Consider the following 18,223-nt stretch of genomic DNA (forward strand, 5'->3'; position numbering starts at 1 on the left):
GGACCGGGCGGTCCCCAGCTCCGAGAAACGCCGTTCGCTCCGACTTGCTGCGGGACACCCCACTCCGCGTCCGCCGGGGGGCGCTCGGGCTGCGCGACAACCGATGTGGCCGCCAGTGGCGGGTCGCCACCGAGGCGCAGACCCCTTCGCGCCCTTGGAGGAAACAAAGTACACCTTTGTCGGCCTACGGGCCCGTGCGTGTGCGCGACGGCGCAGTTACTGGCCGCTGGGTGCGAGGCCCGCGGGCGCGCCTCGCTGCCTCTGGGCTGCAGTCCACGCGTGGGCCCGGCGTGGCCCAGAGGAAGGGGGTGCGGCTCGCGGCCCGGCCGACCTTCCTCCCATACCGAGTCTGTCCCAAGGTTAAGCCTGATCCGCACTGGCGCCTGCCGGGCCGCGACGCTTCTGGTGGCCTGTGGACTTCGCTTTCTCGGCTCTCGGCAAGGCGGGAAGCGTACGAGCCGGAGCGCGGGGTGTGGGCGTGCGAGTCCGAGCCCGGGATTGAGGGCTCCGGCTCAGCCGGGCTGCCTTCGATCCCCTCAGCGACCCTCGCAGCACCGCGCCCGCCCTCACACTCGGTGCGGGTCCTGGGGCGGGTCTTGGACTCCCGCAGCAGCGTACACCCAAGCCCAGGCGCGGAACGCAGCGAAGACTACAAGTCCCAGCAGGCCCCGCGCCGCGAGCGCCGAGACAGTAGGCGCGGCCCGGTGTGACGCTTGCGCAGTGCGGCCGCCCGAGCCTGCTAGTACCACACCCCCGGGAGGGACGGAGGGGAGGCAGAAGCATCCGAGGCATTAAAGCATCCGAGGGAGCCGGAGGGGAGGAGAATGGAGTGACAGAGAAACGCGGAGGGTGGGGGGTGGGGGGGAGACTGTTGAGGGAGGGGGGAGGGGGGACACAGAGGGAGGAAGACGCGGCGGCGGCGGCTCCTCTTTGCAGAGGGGGAAAACTCTGAAGGATAGGAGCAGGAATAATGCGGTAGGAAAGGCGGGATCCCGGCTCCCGGCTCCGGCAGCAGCGGCGTCAGTCCGAGCAGCGGCAGCAGCAGCGGCAGCACCCCCAGGCGCTGACAGCCCCGCCGGCCGGCTCCCTCGTTGACCGCCGACTGTCAATGGAGCTGGAAAACATCGTGGCCAACACGGTCTTGTTGAAAGCCAGGGAAGGTAAGAGGCAGGGCTGGTGCGTGCCTGGCTCCTTCGCCGCGAGCCAGGGTGCGGGTGTCGGGCGGCGTGTGGGCTGGGGCGTGTGTGTGCAGGATGCCCGCAGTGAGTTGGTCGCGTGCAGGACACCTCTGAGAGCTACTCTGCAAACCCTTCAGGGTTCCTGCCCTTGGGCTCACATAATCTGGACTTGGGTAGAGAAGGAGCAACATCGAGGTCGCAGGGGTTAGTAGGATGCTAAAATATTCCCTGATTTCCTACTTTAACCTCACAGACATCGCGGCAGCTGTTGAAAAGGGCAGTTGGAAAAGCATTCATTCAGGAAGAGAGGGGCAAACATGAAACATGCAAATAACGTAGCTTTTCGAGTCTGCCCGGGATGTTTCTATGAGTATGTGTGTGTGTGTGTGTGTGTGTGTGTGTGTGTGTTGCGGGGGGGGGGTGGAATTGGCAGAAGCCAAGTCTTTGCTTGCGCAGGCTGAGCTGATACAGGCTCTTGCTGGAAACCATCCGCTGGGAATGTTTCTTAGGGAAATCCCGTCGTGTGGAAGGAAGCCTTTTAAAGGCAAAGTAAGATGTTGAGGAATTAGTCTATTCATAGAATAACTAGAGGATGGCTGTACAAATCACCTAGAAAATAATTCAGGATTTCAGAGGTGGCTTTCTTTCTTTCTTTCTTTCTTTTTTTTTTTTGTGGGAGGGGGGCTGGGGGGCTGTAACTGAATTGTTTGATTTTTGGCTCAGTTAAGAAAAGAAATGTAAGTGTGCCGGTGCTTAAATGCGTTTTGGGTGCAAATCAGTACATTTCCTGCATTTAGCTGGCAGGAAGTGTCTAAATGGAGTGGGTAAGACCCTAAAGTCAAAGCTATAAACACATGTTTTGTAGCTTCCTAGAGATGGGTGGAAAAGTGGCCCAGAAACTCAGATGGTTCCTCAAATAATTGTGTGTCGGTAAACATACGTGTTTAAGGAACACCTGGAATTTATGTAACATCTCTTTTGCCAAGACTTGAGCTCTGGCGTGCAGCCTTTTTATTAAACGGGGAAGTGGTTTTTCCATGGGAGGAGGCTTCCTTTGACGCCCAAGGTAAGAAGGCAGCCTAAGCAAGGTCTTGACTTCAGAAGGATACTCGGGGAGCAGCCCACGAAAATGCCATACCTACTTCTTAATATTTTCATTCACCCACTTTGATGAATGGAGGAAGGATTTTTGGCCAGCAATAAAACGACTTATGTTTATCCAGCCGGTTCCATCACCCTGTGGCTCCATACACGCTGTGCGGGGTGGGTGATGCACAGCCCAGCAATTCTACCCGGCGTTCACGTCGTAATTTGGTCGTCACTTGTCTCTCTAAAGCAGCCTGCAGCAGCTGCCTGGAAGGTTTGCTTTGAAAACCCCAGAAGAGTTTAAAATATGCAGCTCTATTCCCCCCCCACCCCCCTCCCCATTGCTCAGCTTTGGTGTGAGAACAGATTTGGAGGAGAGGCTGCTACTTGGCAACTTCAGGTTCTAAGGCCTGATTTTTTTCTTTTTGCCTACTCGAAATTGTAGCGAGAGGGGCAAAGGTGGGGGCCAGTGGGCTCCCCTCTGTGATGGGCAGTTCATCCCGAAGGGGAAGAAGCCGGGCGGGGGGTGGGCTTGCGGGGACAGCCGGCCGGCTCCCCTTCGCGCCCCTGCTCTCGGTCTTTGCAGCCGCCACCTAGTGCTGGGATTTGGTTGTACATCTCAAGGCTCGGGGCTGGGAAAGTTTGTCTCCCTCCCTACATTCTGAAATTAATTCTTGGGAAATCACTGGATGGGATGACGCTGGAGGTTTTGTAAGTTTCCCTGGTTTCTCTCGTTGTCCGGGGACTTCTGCTCCCGCGATTCGCCGTTCCACACGCTCCTTTGCCTGGGGCGCGCTTTTTCCTTTCCTTCGCAATTGGTTGCTTCTTTTAAGATGTTTTGCTTGGAGTGGGCCAAGTGTTACCAATTTTTCTCCCTCAAATTGGTCTCCCTAGATTTTTTTTTTTCACTGAAATGAATTCACCGCCTGATATTTTGATTTGTTGGGTGAACCAAAACAGAAAAAAATCAGAACCTTAGGGAAGGAAGAGCCTGCCGGCTGGAGGTTTATGTGGAATGATGCAATTACAGTGATTAAAAGCACTCAGTAATGTGCCTTACACTTCCTTGTCGTTTTAGAGCCTTTCCAATTTCTCTTTGAGAGTTTGGCGGTCATCTCATGGTGAGAAAGTAGCTCTTGATGGTGCCTTTGACATGGAAAGTGTCTTTGCCTGGAAGGAAATGGAGAGACTGACACATGAATGAGAGAAATTAATCACTTACGCAGAAATTTCATTTTTTAATTTGCATTGCTCTCCTTCTTTCTCTCTTTTGTATAAGCAAAACCCATGATTTTAAGTGCTCCCATTCTCCTCTTGCTGTATCTGTATTTAAAATTTGAGCACATATTCTAATTAGTATGAAAGCTTATAGAAATAAAGGCAATTTATTTTTTCTTCTCAGTTCTCATATATTTAAAGTCATTCTTTTAAATTAAGTAATTCTGCAAATAATTCTACTATCCAGGAATGATAGTTCTAACTAGTTTAGTAAAATAGCCGGTGTATTTATAGTATCTTTTAAAAACCTGTGTTGTTTGAAATATGTAAAAACACTTCTTACTTGAAGATTCTTGTGAATGGTTACAGATAAGAAATATAGTTGGTGAATGTGAAATTTAATTTAGATCACTTAACAAAATATATTGTAAACAATCTGAAATGATGCTTTCAAGTAAAAGTCACATTTATTCCAAACAGTTGGGAAGCAGACCTTGAAGAAAGACAAACACACTTTGCAAATGCTGTGAAGGAATTTGTAGTGGTGTCCATGTTGGTGGATAATTTCGGGGCTTATCTTTTGTTTTTATTATGCATTCTGAAAGGCAGATGACTTTTAAATTCATTGTAAATTCAGATTCTTACCATAATAAAACATGTATAAAGTGGAAAACATGCATAGAGCAGTGAAATAGAAAAATATATAAGCATATTAGCGTAAAAATGATTCATTATTAGTAATGAGAAAACATAGCAAGCAAGTTGCACCTTTGTGATAGTTTTGAAATAAGAAAATGTTAAACCACCCAAATGTATTCTGTTTGTTTATCTTGGTCTCATGAGAAAACATCAATTTGTTCACTCTTAGGAACTTTAGATTACTCTCCTAAAAAGTAGTTAAAGAAAAAAAGAAAGAAGTTGGGGCTGAATTCATGCCAGCTTGTAGAGATGAGCTAAGTGATTAGGCTCAGACCAGCTCTGCCCACTTATTCACATTTCAGAGTCTCAGGAAACTGGCAAGCCAGCTGGTGTTGAAATAATAGTAGTGAGAGAGCATTTGCAGAGTGCCCTTGGTGTGTTTCTTTTGTTGTTGTTGCCGTGGAAGTTTTTGTGTTTTTCTCATAGTTTAGATTTGTGGCCTTGCTCTCGAGGGAACAGAGGTGGGGAGAAATTTTGCAGGGGCCCACCTTTCCTTTCCCCACAGGCCCGCAGTAGTCACAGCTGATCAATAAAGATGACTGAGGGAACATCGATCCCAGTTTCCTGAGCCTGATTCTAGCAGACACCGTGTACAGGGACGGAGCCCTCAGAAGCATAATGACTTTGCCATTGATCACAATTGCTGCAAACCAGAATATGCGAGAACCATTTCCTCAGATAACTGGATGACTTGTCGGCTTGGCTCTTCCTGGTGATTAAGATTGAGGACCTGAGCAGAGGTGGAGCTGAGGCTGGCAGAGGGTGGGGAGGGCTGGAGGAGAGAGGGAACCGCATCCAGCCTCTCTCCAGTGAGGGGCAGGCCTTACTTGGACAGAATTAGCATTCCACAGCAGGGCTGAAAGCCCAGGCCTCCCCCCTCCCTTTCCCTCACACCCCAAGTTCATGATGACGAACACAGCCCAATAACAGCGTTCCTCCCAGCACAGGCAGCTCAGGGTGGGTAGGGACTGCTTGGCCTGTGAAGTGCAGTGCCGTTAAATGCAACTGCCTTGTATTTGTTCTAAGTTTCTTTTCAATACTGACAAGTCAGAGGTAGAGAAAACAGTGTTTTCAGAAGGCCTTGCTCTCTTACAGAAAGATTTCAAGTGATGATTTTAATGAAGCTAGCTGCCTGTTATTACCAGCATCAGTTAAATGCCCACAAGACTCTCATCTTTCAAGAGCTTAACTGCCTCTTGTCAGATTTTTAACTCCAAAAAAGCTAGATTTTTGCAGTGCCAAAACTAATTCTTGTTTAAATTATGACTTCAGAAGCTGTCACTATTGTTGTGGCTTGCTAAATGATACCTTTAGGGTCTAGGCTGTGTACTTTCATAATGTCCAAGTGCATTTCAGGACAGAGTTCCACATGATACCAAATTCACCTTTACCAAGGGTGGCTCAACCCACCCCTGGGGACTTCCAGTGTCCTCAGGAAACCATCCAGGACTGCAGGCAGTATTTAAAGTGAATATTTGTTGCCAATACATTTGTGGCTTAAGGTAAAGTATTATAATATCTAAACATTTTTGAAATAAAAAAGTCCTGTGGTTACAGAAAGCTATCACTGCCATAGCTCATGCAACTCAGAGGTGAAAAGAACAGAAAGGTGACTAATAAGTAGGAGACACATAGAAAAGGAAACTAGGAATTACTTCAGTCTTACTGCTCTGAGCCCCACACCTGACATTGGATTAGAATAGTGGAGATGGGGGCTTTAAGATGTGATTTTTAAATGATTAACATGGGTTATATGGACTTAGATAATAGGAGTGACTTCTACTCTAAAACACATCCTGCTCTATTTCTGTGAAATATTTTAGTTAAGAACATCATAAATATTGAAGAGATTTTAATCAATAAATCAAGCTTGTTTACACTTTATCTTTTTTAGGGTAAAAACAGGTTGTTCCATGTAAAACACAGGGGGCAGGGGGAAGCCCTCCCTTTTGCTAAATCATTCTACTTTTCCAAGAGACTGCAGCTGCTGCCTAGACCCTGTGTCCCCACGCCCCCTCCATTTCTCATTTTGAGAAACCTGTTCTTACATTATCTTCCAAAATTCTTGCGAGGGTAAAATCATTCATTTATTCCACACTGATTATTGAAGTACCCTGTGGGAAGTGACATTTTGGATGTCAGCTTGGGAAGATGCAGCCAGAGGTGGGTCAAGAGCTGACACTGAGCATCGTTATGTGCTTGGGCTTTTAACTGGTAAATCTGATACGAGTAAAACCAGATGTTTTTCGCCCTGAATAGCTGAAGCTGCCTGTGGTTTGACCTGCTCAGCTGGGTACACACAGAGTGACTCTGCTACACCAAGAACTTGGACAGCTACCTGCAGGACCAAAATATGATTTAAGGATAATTCAAGGGTCATATTTGAGGGATAGGCCCAGATCTGGAAGACAACTGCTAATCTTCTGAGACATTGTGTTTTTACAAAAGTCATTGCCTACAAATGGAAACTGAAAAACAGTGGCAAGAAGACCCTTTGGTTGGAACACGATCCAAGAGGAGGCTGGGTTGCAGTGGTACCTGCTAGGCAGAGCTTTGGTGCTTTTTGTGGGGCAGCGTCCTGGATGGGGTCGATGGGCCACAGTGCTGGAGTAAAGGTGGTGGAGGCCACCTTTCTCTGTGGCTTTTTGTTGGGATGGGTTTGGGCATGTCCTCTGATGTAGCCAGTTACTGGCAGTGTCCTGAAAAGGTTAAAGGCCTTTACCTCTCTAAAGGCGTGCCATCTGTCCAACACGGTAGCTTGTAGCTGCATGTGGCTATTTACATGGAAGTTAATTAGAATTGCAAATTCATTCCTTAAGCACTCAAACCACATTTCAAGGGCTCAGTAGTCCCATGGGGCCAGTGGCCACCGTGTTGGATGGTCCAGGTACAGAACGTTCTCAGCACTCCAGAAAGGTCATTTGGACAGGGCTGCTCTGGACTTCGACACATTGAATTAAATAAGTGTGGTAACCCCATAACTTCTGACATGATAACTGGGGGAAGGTTAAGGAGAGGGAGTGAGGTAAATGTTGGGGGAGGGGGAGGGGGTAGGAGGGAGAGATAGCAAGGGCTTGGGCCATGGGGGGGTCAGGGATTAGGACTGGCTCCAGAGAGTAATTCAGCTCGGACAATAGTAGATATTGGTGGAGGTGGTGAGCCACCCTCGTTTCCTTTTCTTTTCTTCATATCTTGTTGAGAAATTTGCCTAGATTGAGCAACTGACTTTACTGATTCAAATTAAGCACATATTACAGATATACACACAGAGCCTCAAGTTCCTTCTTGAAACTCCTGGTATGAGGATATTCTAGATCAATCACTGCATTAAGAAAAAAAATTAAACTGTATGTACAGTAAATATACAGAAAAATGGAAAAAATACCTCTTTCCACGGACTTCAAAAAGGCACTCTAAAATGAGGGTGAAAATAGGTAAAACAATTATAAGGGGTTGCATTTTTTGAACAGGACAGACTGAAATAAGATCACGAGAAAGATGTCAAAAACACACGGTTCTGGTACTCACTTTAAAAACTGTTTCCTGTGAGATTTGCAACATTTTAACATAGCCCATTTAGAGCACTCTTAGAAAGCGACATTAGCATTTGAAACAATGAAACAGTTAGTTACTATTTCCTTGGGGTCTAAAGCAGGGACTCTTTTTGAAATTGTGCCAAAGAGTCAACTGGTAACATCTTTGTGACAGAAGTTAGTAACAAATTAGTCTAATTTCCATAGGGCCTGCCTTGTGTCTAGGAATTTGTAATCTGTGGATTAGCAATATATGTTTTTTGAAGGCCGCAATTAAATGAACCTCAAAGGACAATTTGGGGGGGTCTCTGCGGAAAGCAGAAGAAATTGAGATAAACTGAGGAGAGCACTCCTGCGTCATGAAGAAGCAGGGGCCCAAAGGCCTGCCAGCGTTCCGCGCTCCGAGCCTTCTCAGCCAATCTACCCATCCGTCCTCCACTTTCCAAGTAAGAGGTTTCCCTGATGTAGCAGACAGGGACACTGAGATGAAAGAGAGTCATTTGTTTAAGGTCATGTGAATTGTGGGCTTCTAGGGAGTGCCCTCCAAAGTCCTTTAAATGATCAAAAATAAGTCTTTCCTCTCCCTTGTAATATTGTAAGCCAAAAACCAAGCCCCTATCTCGGGGTGGTATAGTTTCTAAATGTAACCCCCCCTGCGATAGCATCCGTCTAAGATAAAGGTGGTCTCTGCCAGATTTCCTGGAGAAAGGGGCCAGGCAGGAGTATAATTTTCCTTCCAGACCCTGCTTTCAGCTGAGTGCCAATCTGAGAGCAGTCGGATGAAGTGTTCCTGGCAGGTTGTGACTGATTGATGGGCGAGTCCTCCTAGTCTGTGTTTCCACTGTAAAAGCAGCACTGCTAATCAGCTCAAAGGAGTCCGTGACCGAGGGGCGGGGGTGTAGGTGTGTGATACATCCATGCCGGCATGTGCGTGCTCACGTACAGGGCTGTGGTCCTCCCTGGAGCTCCATTTACTTTCTACCCACGTGACCCTGCCCCTCCCAGCACACGCCACAGGAGCAAGGTCAGCCTCTTGGCATTCTTCCCAACAGCATGGCCCACAGGGACTCTTGAGAAGCCAAAGAATGGCCCCTGAGGGACCAGTGTTAAACCAGAGGCTGGTGGTGGGGACAGGTCCTGGCTGTGACCTAACTGCCTATCCTTGTCAGAGCCAACACGTGGGCACTGGGCAGGCCAGATCCTGCTGGCATGGGTTTACCTGTGCAGGTCACCTCTGCCCCAAGGCCTGCTTCCCTGGGGGCTTGCTACCCCTTGGGAAATTCTTGTCCTCAAGCACCTCTTCCTAAGGGTGACACCCTAGGTGTATGCTAATGTCTCTGCAGCTTTCTTTACCTAAAAATGTAGGGGGCCGGGGTGGGAAGGGAGGGGAGAGACCCACCAGAGCGAAGGCTCTGCCAGGTTGTGGGGTGTCCCCTTCGTCTCCTAAAGAGAATGTGTGGATGTGTGGCCTTTCCCCCAGAAAACTGCTCCCTGGGTTAACCCCCTTCTCTTTTTCAGTGATAACCTTATGGATGTTTGCATTTAGAAACCATAGCAGTGTGTGTGTGTGTGTGTGTGTGTGAGAGAGAGAGAGAGAGAGAGGGGAGGCCAGAGAGCCTTAAGGACCATGGATTTCCTTGGGGGTCTCAGTCAAACTTGAGATGCTGGAGAGGAGGCTGTATGATGTCACTGCCTGGTAATGAGGGGACAGGAAGTCACATCTTTGGTCTCCTGCAGAGAAGGCAAAGCTCTGAACCTAACCACTTCTGGAAGGAAGAGGGGCGAAGTGTAGAACTAACCCAACGACAGGCTAGAGAAGCCAGCCAGCGAAATTGGTCTGCATACCCGATAAAAGGTCTTGTGAAACCTCGTTGAGAAATGAAATGCCAACGTGGCGTGGGTCTCCGCCCTTGTGAATGGAAACAGGCTGGAGGAGGGTCAGCAAACGGCGAGGGAAAGACAGCGTTATAATGGCTGATACAGACACGTGCTCTGCTCATGCACTCAGGAGCTCGCCGGGATGCCCAGACAACTCCCCATGAGAAGGAGCTCCGGCTCCAGGAGAAATAGCACGTGGGCCTGTGGACAAAGAGTGGGGGTGCTGACTGGAGTGGCAGAGGGCGTCGCAAGTCCCATTGAGTCACAGATGAGGAAGGGTATCTGTCAGATGAATGGAACATAGTAGGTGTTCAACAAACATTTCCAGAAATGATTGACTAATGCTACCTCTAAGTTACATGGGGGGCAGAGAAAGTATGATTCTCAAGAAATGGTCCTGATGTCACAGAAGATGGTAAATTAGGAGATGATTCAACATGGCTAAGAATGATTAACTAAGGCTATAGGGCGAATTGGAAAATGTTCTCCAAATGTTTATCTTAACTGCGAAAAATGTCTGGCAAACTCTCCCACCTCCACCCCCAATTTGGAAGTGGTTTGTTTTACTTGTTTTGGAAGAAGTAAATATTTGCATTAGACCAAACATTTGGGGCAAACAGTTCTCCCCAACTCTGAGGCTCTGTACGGGTCAGAGGAGATGTTGGATGCTGTAACACTCACCTTCCTTGGCTAAACCGAAGGTAGCTTAGGCCACAGCTTCACGTGCTGTTCGCAGCAATACTAGGACAAGGCTGAGAAAATGGAAAGAAAATAGGAAGCCAAACCAGTGATCCCTCCAGACCTAGGAAGGCCTGATGACCTGGCCTTTGAAGGATGAGATCGTTACAGAAAAATTGCCCTTCTGTTCATGGGCAAAAAGGCTGGATCCAATTAAGACAAAGAAAACGTACGTTAACTCGGAGAAGAAATTTCTAAACAGTCAATTCTGTAATCCTCTCTGAAGAGGAAGAGGCCGACATGACTGGGCTTTATGGATGCTGCCAAGTCCTGTGATATATAATAATTAGTAACCACTGGTTATTTCACCGCACACTCATTTTCCAAACCACTAACCATTGCTTGGGATGGAATGCACCGGGCCTAGATATTTGCCCCAGATGTCTTCCCATCAGTAGTATCCAATTAGAGGGACTTTAAAAATTAAAGCTTAATTCTCTATAACATATAGCAGAATAAAAATTTAAAAAGGACCAACCTGATTTCCTCAATGGTTCATGGGTTACCAAGGTGAGGGTTAGTCTTTGGGTACACACTTCAAGTGCGCTTACTTCTCAGTTTACATTTTTGTAACTATTGGGTGACTAATTGTTTTATATCATGGTGCCTGGTACTCTCGCTAGTCTCTTGGGCAGCTTACAAACATTTCAGGAACGACTGTGAGGGGGTTGAGGATTTGAGAGGCCTATTCAGAGTCAAGTTCTTCCTGGGCAAGCATTAGAAGTGGACTTGTGTCTGCCTATAATTTTACTCACCCAGGGTGGGCCTTTACGCTCTAAATATCTGCCTTAAATATGAGAACTCGGGGGTTTTGTGGAAGCAAAATTCTAGTGGGAATAGCCCCGCACTGGCTCTGTGTCTTCCCCAGCGTCATAAACGTAGCATTTAGTTAGTGCTTACTGTATATTTGGCACCATGCTGGCTTCTGAAAGGAGAATTGAGTAGGCAGTGGAGTCTCCCATCTTTCTTCTAAAAGGATCATTTAAAAAGCATATGTCCTTTGTGTCCATTGTTTTATTTGATCTTGACATTCCTGTGAGGCAAGTTTGACGCTCCCCTATTCTTAGAGATGAAGAATCGGACAGTCGGAGGTTAATGGCGAACCCTAAAGCACCCCGCTGGTTCCAGAGCCTGGGCCCAGGGCCAGGCTTCTGCATGGGACACGGTTTTCTCCTTCATCACAGCAACTTCCCTCGGTCATCTCACCTGCTATCGGGAGTGTCAACACTAGCACAGACGAGACATTTGAAAAAGAATTGAGAGTGCAGCTGTGACTCACAATTAAATAGGAGTCATTCCAATGTCTAAGACTTAAACAAATCTGCACAGACAATGATGTACAACCTCAAGAAGAAAGTCAAAACCCTCTCTCTCCTCCCGTGGACTCTGTAACCAGCTTCGGAGCTCCGAGATCATCGGCGGCGTTTAGGTGGGCGTTCCCCCGATTTCTACGCGTATGTGTGTGTGAGTGTGCAGAGCCCTTTGCACACGTGGGATTGTAGCCTCCGCACTGTCCCGAGGCTGTTTTCAGTCAGCAGTATGTTCTAGAGCCTTCCTGTATCTGTGTTTATAGTTTCCCATGGAACGGATGGATGTCAGGGAAAATTGTGAAAGACTTTGGAAACGCAGCGTCGGTTCAGTGGAATGCTGGGTGCTTTCCAGCAGACCCCGCGGGGTTGTTCTGAAGGGGTCTGTGTTTTCGATGGTCTTACACTAGTTTAACGATACCCTTAACCAAACCCTGTAGAGTGAGCCACTTAGGGTTTCCAGTTTTTAAAGTAAACGGTGTAGGAACATGCTGCCCATTGTGTAACATCTTTATACATTTACTTAGAGACTTTTTGTTTGTTTGTTCTTTTTCCCAGTGGTGGTATCTGTTTAATAGCATTCTCCCCTTTCCCCCGTCTCCTCCCTTTGGGAAAATTAGTGATAATTTCTGCAATGGAGTTGTGACCCTAGAGATGTATAAAGTATATTATCTTATGAGAAAGGCACATGAGCCCTGGCTCGTGTGGCTCAGTGAACTGAGCGCTGGCCTGTAAACCAAAGGGTCGCTGGTTTGATTCCCAGTCAGGGCACATGCCTGGGTTGCGGGCCAGGTCCTCGGTAGGGGGCGAGTGAGAGGCAACCACACATTGATGTTTCTCTTCCTCTCCTTCCTTCCCCTCTCTCTAAAAACAAACAAATATTAATAAAATCTTTTTAAAAAGAGAGAAAGGCACATGATACCCATGAGGACATGTGATGTGACATTTTTGAAACCTTTGGGATTTGACACCCTCCCTCCCTCCTCCTCTGAGTATTCGGCCATCGTTTGTATGATATTCAAAGCTTAGGTTAAGAAAATCAAGTTCAGTCAAAGACTGCATTTGGCAACGACATTGGGATTGCTCCTGGGTTTTGCATGTGTAAGTAGGCAGTGAACACAGCCCAGATCGCAAGCCCACAGCTTTGTAAGGGTGGTCCCATATCCTCCCTTTGGTCGCCACCGCAGCCTAGACTTGGCAGCTGTGTTCATTATTATTTCAGCTTCAGAAAGAAGGAAATCAAGCTCGGAGAGGTGGAGTGCTTCTCCAAGGCCACGCCGCAGGAAACTGCTCCCCACCCTCCCCGAGCGCTGGCCCGTGGTGTCTTTTCTCACGTGGGAGGACTTCTGCGTTCGGTGGAACCGTGCACAGCTGAGGCCCTGTTCGCCTCACGGAAATGGTAGATTTGTACATATGTCTTGGGGGAGGGACCCCCTTTCCTAAATCCCTGGGAGGTGCCGCCTACGCTGCTGGTGGTTTTGTGTCATGTCTTTTGTCCTGTCATTTAAAAAAAAATGTTGACTTAAAATTTTTAAAATTGATTAGAGAGAGAGAGAGAGAAACATGGATGAGAAAGAGAAACACCAGTCGGTTGCCTCCTGTACACGCCCTGACCAGGGCTCAAACCTGGAACGTAGGTATGTGTCCTGACCGGGAATCAGACCTGAATCCTTTTGGTTTATGGACTGATACTCCAACCATCCGAGTCGCCTGGCCAGAGCTTGCTCCCATCTTCTCTCTGGCACATTTTCCTCTGCAATTCTGTGGATTCTTCCTTTGGTGACTGCTTCAAAAAAAAATTATTGATTATAGGGAGAGGAATAGGTGTGGAGGGAGAGAGAGAGAGAGAGAGTTGTTTCATTTATTGATGCATTCATTGGTTGATTCTTGCATGTGCCTTGACTGGGAATTGAGCTCACAACCTTGGTGTATCAGGACGACACTCTAACTTGAGTCACCCGGCCAGGGTGGTAACAGCTTTGACTGAAGGTTTGCACTTGATTTACCTACGTGAGGGTTCTCTGAGTCCCACCTTGAGAATCAACAGTGCAAATAAAAACAGCACAGCACAAAACAAGCCCTGCGGGCCCACTCCGGCTCCCCCTGAGAGAGGCTGGGCAGGAGGACACAGTTCAGAGGCCGGGGTCTTCAGTACTTTTGTAAGCCCTGAAGGAGGGTGTGGCATTTTCTTCCTGGAAGCATTCGTAGCTTGTTGGCTTACGCTCCCGTGGCTCACAGCTGCCTGGAAGCAGCAGAGAATCCAGGCAGAGAAAGGCTGCCCATTAATTGGATGATTAGTCTAAACAGGGCTGTGGGCTCTCTGTCATCTCAGCACGCAGGAAGGAGCTCCACCACCCCAAAGCCAGCTCCTTCCTTCTCCAGAGAAGGACCACAGGAAGCCCACGTGGGCGGCAGAGTTCAGGGCTGGGGCAGAAGCTGCCCTGAAAGCAGGACCTGTCTGTCACAGGCCTGGATTTTCCTCCGGGCACTTCAGCAGCTCTCTCACTGGTCCCCAGGCTGCGTTTGTTTCTAGGGTATGGAGGGCTGCAAAGTGCCACCAGATGGGCAGCTCAGCACCACAGAATTGATCGTCTCCTAGTTCTGGGGGCCAGAACTCCAAAATCAAGTGTGGGCAGGCCACGCTCCCTCCATAGGTGCCGGGAAGTATGTGTCCCAGGCCCCTCTCCTGGCTTCTGGTGGCATCGGGTGTTCTTGGCTCACAGATGACTCTCAACTGTGACGTCTCTTCTCGCAGCCTTCCCCTCTATGTGTCTGTCTCCATGGCCAAACTTTCCCCTTTTAGGACACAGTCGTATTGGATTAGAACACACCCTAATGACCTCATTTTAACTGAATCACCTCTGTAAAGACCCTACTTCCAAATAATGTCCCATTCCTAGGTGCTGGGGGTTAGGGCTTCAATGTAATTGTATTTTGGGGGACACAGTTTAACTCATAACGCAAAGCCCTGGCCATGATGTTCTGAATCGGAAGCTCATGGGTAGCATCCGGAACTCTATTTTATTGTAAACATGCCTCAGGATCGGCCAAGCACGGGAACCCCGCTCTGAAGGGTTTCTGACTCTCTCCCGAGGGTCTTGGAGACGTGGCTCCAGCCTGGCCCCCCAAACAGGACCCTCTGCAGCCTCCCCGGTGGCGGGTTTCTGCCGTCTGCTCAAAGCTTGCTCGTGTAGGGGACTCACGCCCCGTCTCAAGCAGCCCATCTCATTTTGAGCTGCTGGATTGAAAAAAGGAATTATTAGGCTTCCTCCCTCACCCATGAAACCACTCACTGCCCAAGGACTGGGACTGGGACTTTTTTCTTCCCTCGTGTCCCCCAGGGTCTCACCAAATGGCACTGCAGGTCGGGCCCGGATGTGCCTGCTGTTGCCCGTCGATCAGGTGCTGGCTCTGTTCTTTGGAGGCCCCGAGAATGCATGTACCACCCTTTGCTGGGGGGGGGTCCCCCTAATATTAGAATCCCGACAATGGGGACACCCGCTGTAGAATCGAAGCCAGAACCCTGGCCTCTAGATTCCCAGGTCAGGTCAGTGCTTTCACTGCCCATGACATTCGAGTGACAGACACGTTCAGCCTGGGCTTAGCATCTGCCAGCAGGTGAGACCGTGGTGTTGCTAACATCTGGCAAAGCTCAGGGACATAGTTGTTTAATAACTTCACAGAGGTGGAGTCAAAAGACACCCATTTTTCTTTCTTTTCAAGGTAGTACATCTTATCTAGCTGTTCAATGCACCAAGCCAAGATGTTTTGATTCCAGTGAACGCTCTATTAATACCTCTAGGGGAGAGGTTGCAGGGGAAGGGAGAATGTGCCACCAGCATGCTGTGTAAGCTTAGGCACATTGCTTGACCTCTCTGAGCCAAAAATTTTCCTAGCTCTATAAATGTGTACCTTGGCCCAGGTGATTTCTTGAGCTCTTTTCACCTTTTAGATCTTGAGAATTTGCTGGTGCATTTTCCACAGATAGTAAGCAATTCAACTGTGGCTACTTCATAATAAGATCCAATATTAATTTGAAGAGCAGGCATTACATATTAAAATGAAAATTACCCCAAGGAAAGAATTAGAGCGGGAGGGGTTACAAGTGTAACAGAGACAAACAGGAAAAAACCTCACTGCTGCTAATGTAACTGATGTCTGCAATCTAAGAAAGGCAAATGCATGATTCTAGTATTTTCTTTAGTGGATTATAGAACGGAAAATTAAATCAAAAGTCAAAAATAAACAGTTTGATTGTTCTGTACTGTATTATCCTAATAAACAGCCTTCCTGGAAAGTTTAAAAATACACAGTGCTCTGTCTGGCCAAAGAAAACAATGTCAATCTTGTTGAGAAAATGTAAGAATTTTCCATCTAGACATGGGTGAGGGGAAACGTTGTCACGTGGACCCAGAGGCATCCCTCGAGGAGTTAGAGACTGACGAGCATCCCCTACTTTTTCAGGCTTGTGGCTGGGGACGGTGCTACCCACAGGGAAGAGGGTGGAGGCGGGATGGGCAGTGCCAGCCTTCTTGTGGGTTCCTGGCAAATCCCAACCCACTTCTTCATTTGCCTGCAACTTCATTTGTTTGGTCTGCACGTCTGCCTTATCTTGACTGGTGACACGGACTTCACAGTCAAGGATGATGCTAAGAAGACTGGTGATTCTCCCCTGCCTAAGTTTTCTACATCTGGAAGTGGTGACGGACGGGTGGGGACTGGCGATTTGGATTCTGCCCTTGTTTCACTGCTAACTTGTCTGAGATCCCAAAACCAGTAACTTGGTCTCTCTGTATCTTTATCATCACATAGGGATAATGCCCTAATGATTATAGAGACCACATGAAGAATATGAATGAAACAGAATGTCTAGATACAGATACCCACGTGTGTGTGAAAAATTAGTATGTAATAAAGGAAGCATTTCACATCAATGGGAATAGATTTGAATGGTGTTGAGGTAACTGGCTAACTAATCCTTGAGAAAGATATAGTGTTAGATTTATTGCACTAACAAAATTATAGAGTCATTGAAGATTTAGAGTTTTAAAAATTAAACTATAAGCATTCTAGAGGAAAATGCAGGTGGCTATTAACGTTTGGGGATGCAGTCATAAGAAAAAGATTGATGTGTTTGACAGTGCAAAATAAAAAAATTTCTCTGAGCAAAGAGATGGTGAAAAGTCAGTGACAAGAAGGGAAAACAGCCTCAATCTGTAAGATACTCTCATAAAAATCAGTCAGAAAGAAGAAACACCCAGTAGAGAAGGGAGCAAAGAATGTGAAGCGGTGGTTCCCCAAAGAAGAAAGACCAGTAAAGAGGATTTGTTAATTAGGCAGGAGTCTCAGTGGCAAGTGAAAGAAATTCAGTCTGGACAGTGAGAACTTGTCTAGGAAGAGACCAGGGCACCTCGCAAGTTCAAGGGAAGGAGGGGAGTGCAGGGACCAGGATGACCTCGGAAGCCCTGTAACTTGGAACTTGAACCTACCAGCATTCTTCCTCACCCTCATCTGCTTCTCTCCATCTACCAGCTTCCTATTTTCTCACTACTTTCTCCATCTGATGGGGAACTATTCATAGTTTCACATCTTACAGCTTCCACCAGCAAAGAGAAGAGTGCTTTTTCTCTCCCCAGTTCTGATTTGGAAAATCCTAGGTAGTGACCTGCTTTGGTCTGTCTGGTGTCAGCGGATCGCTCTGGATCGATCACCGAAGATTGTAGGCGTGGACTCTTAGATTCTCAGATTGCAGGTCATAGGGGTGAAGTTAGAAGAACACAGTGGCTCCAGTTACAGCCGGGAGGGCTGTGGGTAGTAAGTGGAGAGGTTGTTTCTAGGGGGAAAAAGAGGTTACTGATCAGATAGGCAGTAAACGGGTCACTGCTAGTGAAAAGATGCTCAATCTCACCAGCAAGCATAATCTTACATGCAAAATCTTAGGCTGGCAAAAATTTAAACACTGATAATCCTTGGTTAAGGAAGTGTGGGCAACTAAGTTCTTTCATGCATTCACATTGCTGATAGGAGTGTAAATTGGTAAGTCTTCCTCAACGACAGTTTGACAATAGATATATCAAAAGGCTTAAAATTGTGTAACCCTTGGCCTTAGGAATATGATATCTAAGATTTTACTTTGAGGAAAAATCAGCATCCTAATGATTTGCAGGAGGTTGTTTAGGGCATGTTTATAAGAGAAATTGGAAATAATTCCAGTGGCCACAAGTAGAGGACTGATAAAATGAATTTTGGCGTATTCAAACAATGCATTCATTTATAGCCATTAAGAATTATGACAATCTATTCTTTGACACAGAAATGACCATAACACAGTGAACGGTCGTTAGGAAAGCTTCGGTTTTGTATGGTGAGCATGTGTTGCACTTTGAATTAGTGAAACACAGATACTTTTATTGGGGGCGGGGGGTGCAGATGACAGTCTGCACCGTGTAACTGTAAGGCCACTTGATGGGACCATAAAGAAATAAGACCCTTTAAATAAATAAACATGCCCAGCTCTCTGGATCTTACCAAGCATTATCCCTCTTCAGGTTTCACGGCGGGAAGTCACAAGATTGGCTCAGCCACC

General features: G+C 47.4%; 1 protein-coding gene across 2 annotated transcripts in view; it reads left to right on the forward strand.

Moving 5' to 3' along the window:
• The first annotated feature begins 881 nt into the window (after positions 1–881).
• The window catches only part of GRK5 (G protein-coupled receptor kinase 5), a 187,812-nt gene continuing 170,470 nt past the window's right edge, over positions 882–18,223 (forward strand). For both annotated transcript variants that reach the window (XM_053668383.1, XM_053668382.1), the window contains exon 1: positions 882–1,160. In XM_053668383.1, the coding sequence (XP_053524358.1) occupies positions 1,109–1,160 (52 nt within the window). In that variant the 5' untranslated portion in view covers positions 882–1,108. The remainder of the gene's footprint in view (positions 1,161–18,223) is intronic.

The sequence above is a fragment of the Artibeus jamaicensis genome, unplaced genomic scaffold, assembly GCF_021234435.1.
Source record: "Artibeus jamaicensis isolate MK-2021 breed Jamaican fruit bat unplaced genomic scaffold, CSHL_Jam_final contig_490, whole genome shotgun sequence".
Classification (NCBI taxonomy): domain Eukaryota; kingdom Metazoa; phylum Chordata; class Mammalia; order Chiroptera; family Phyllostomidae; genus Artibeus; species Artibeus jamaicensis.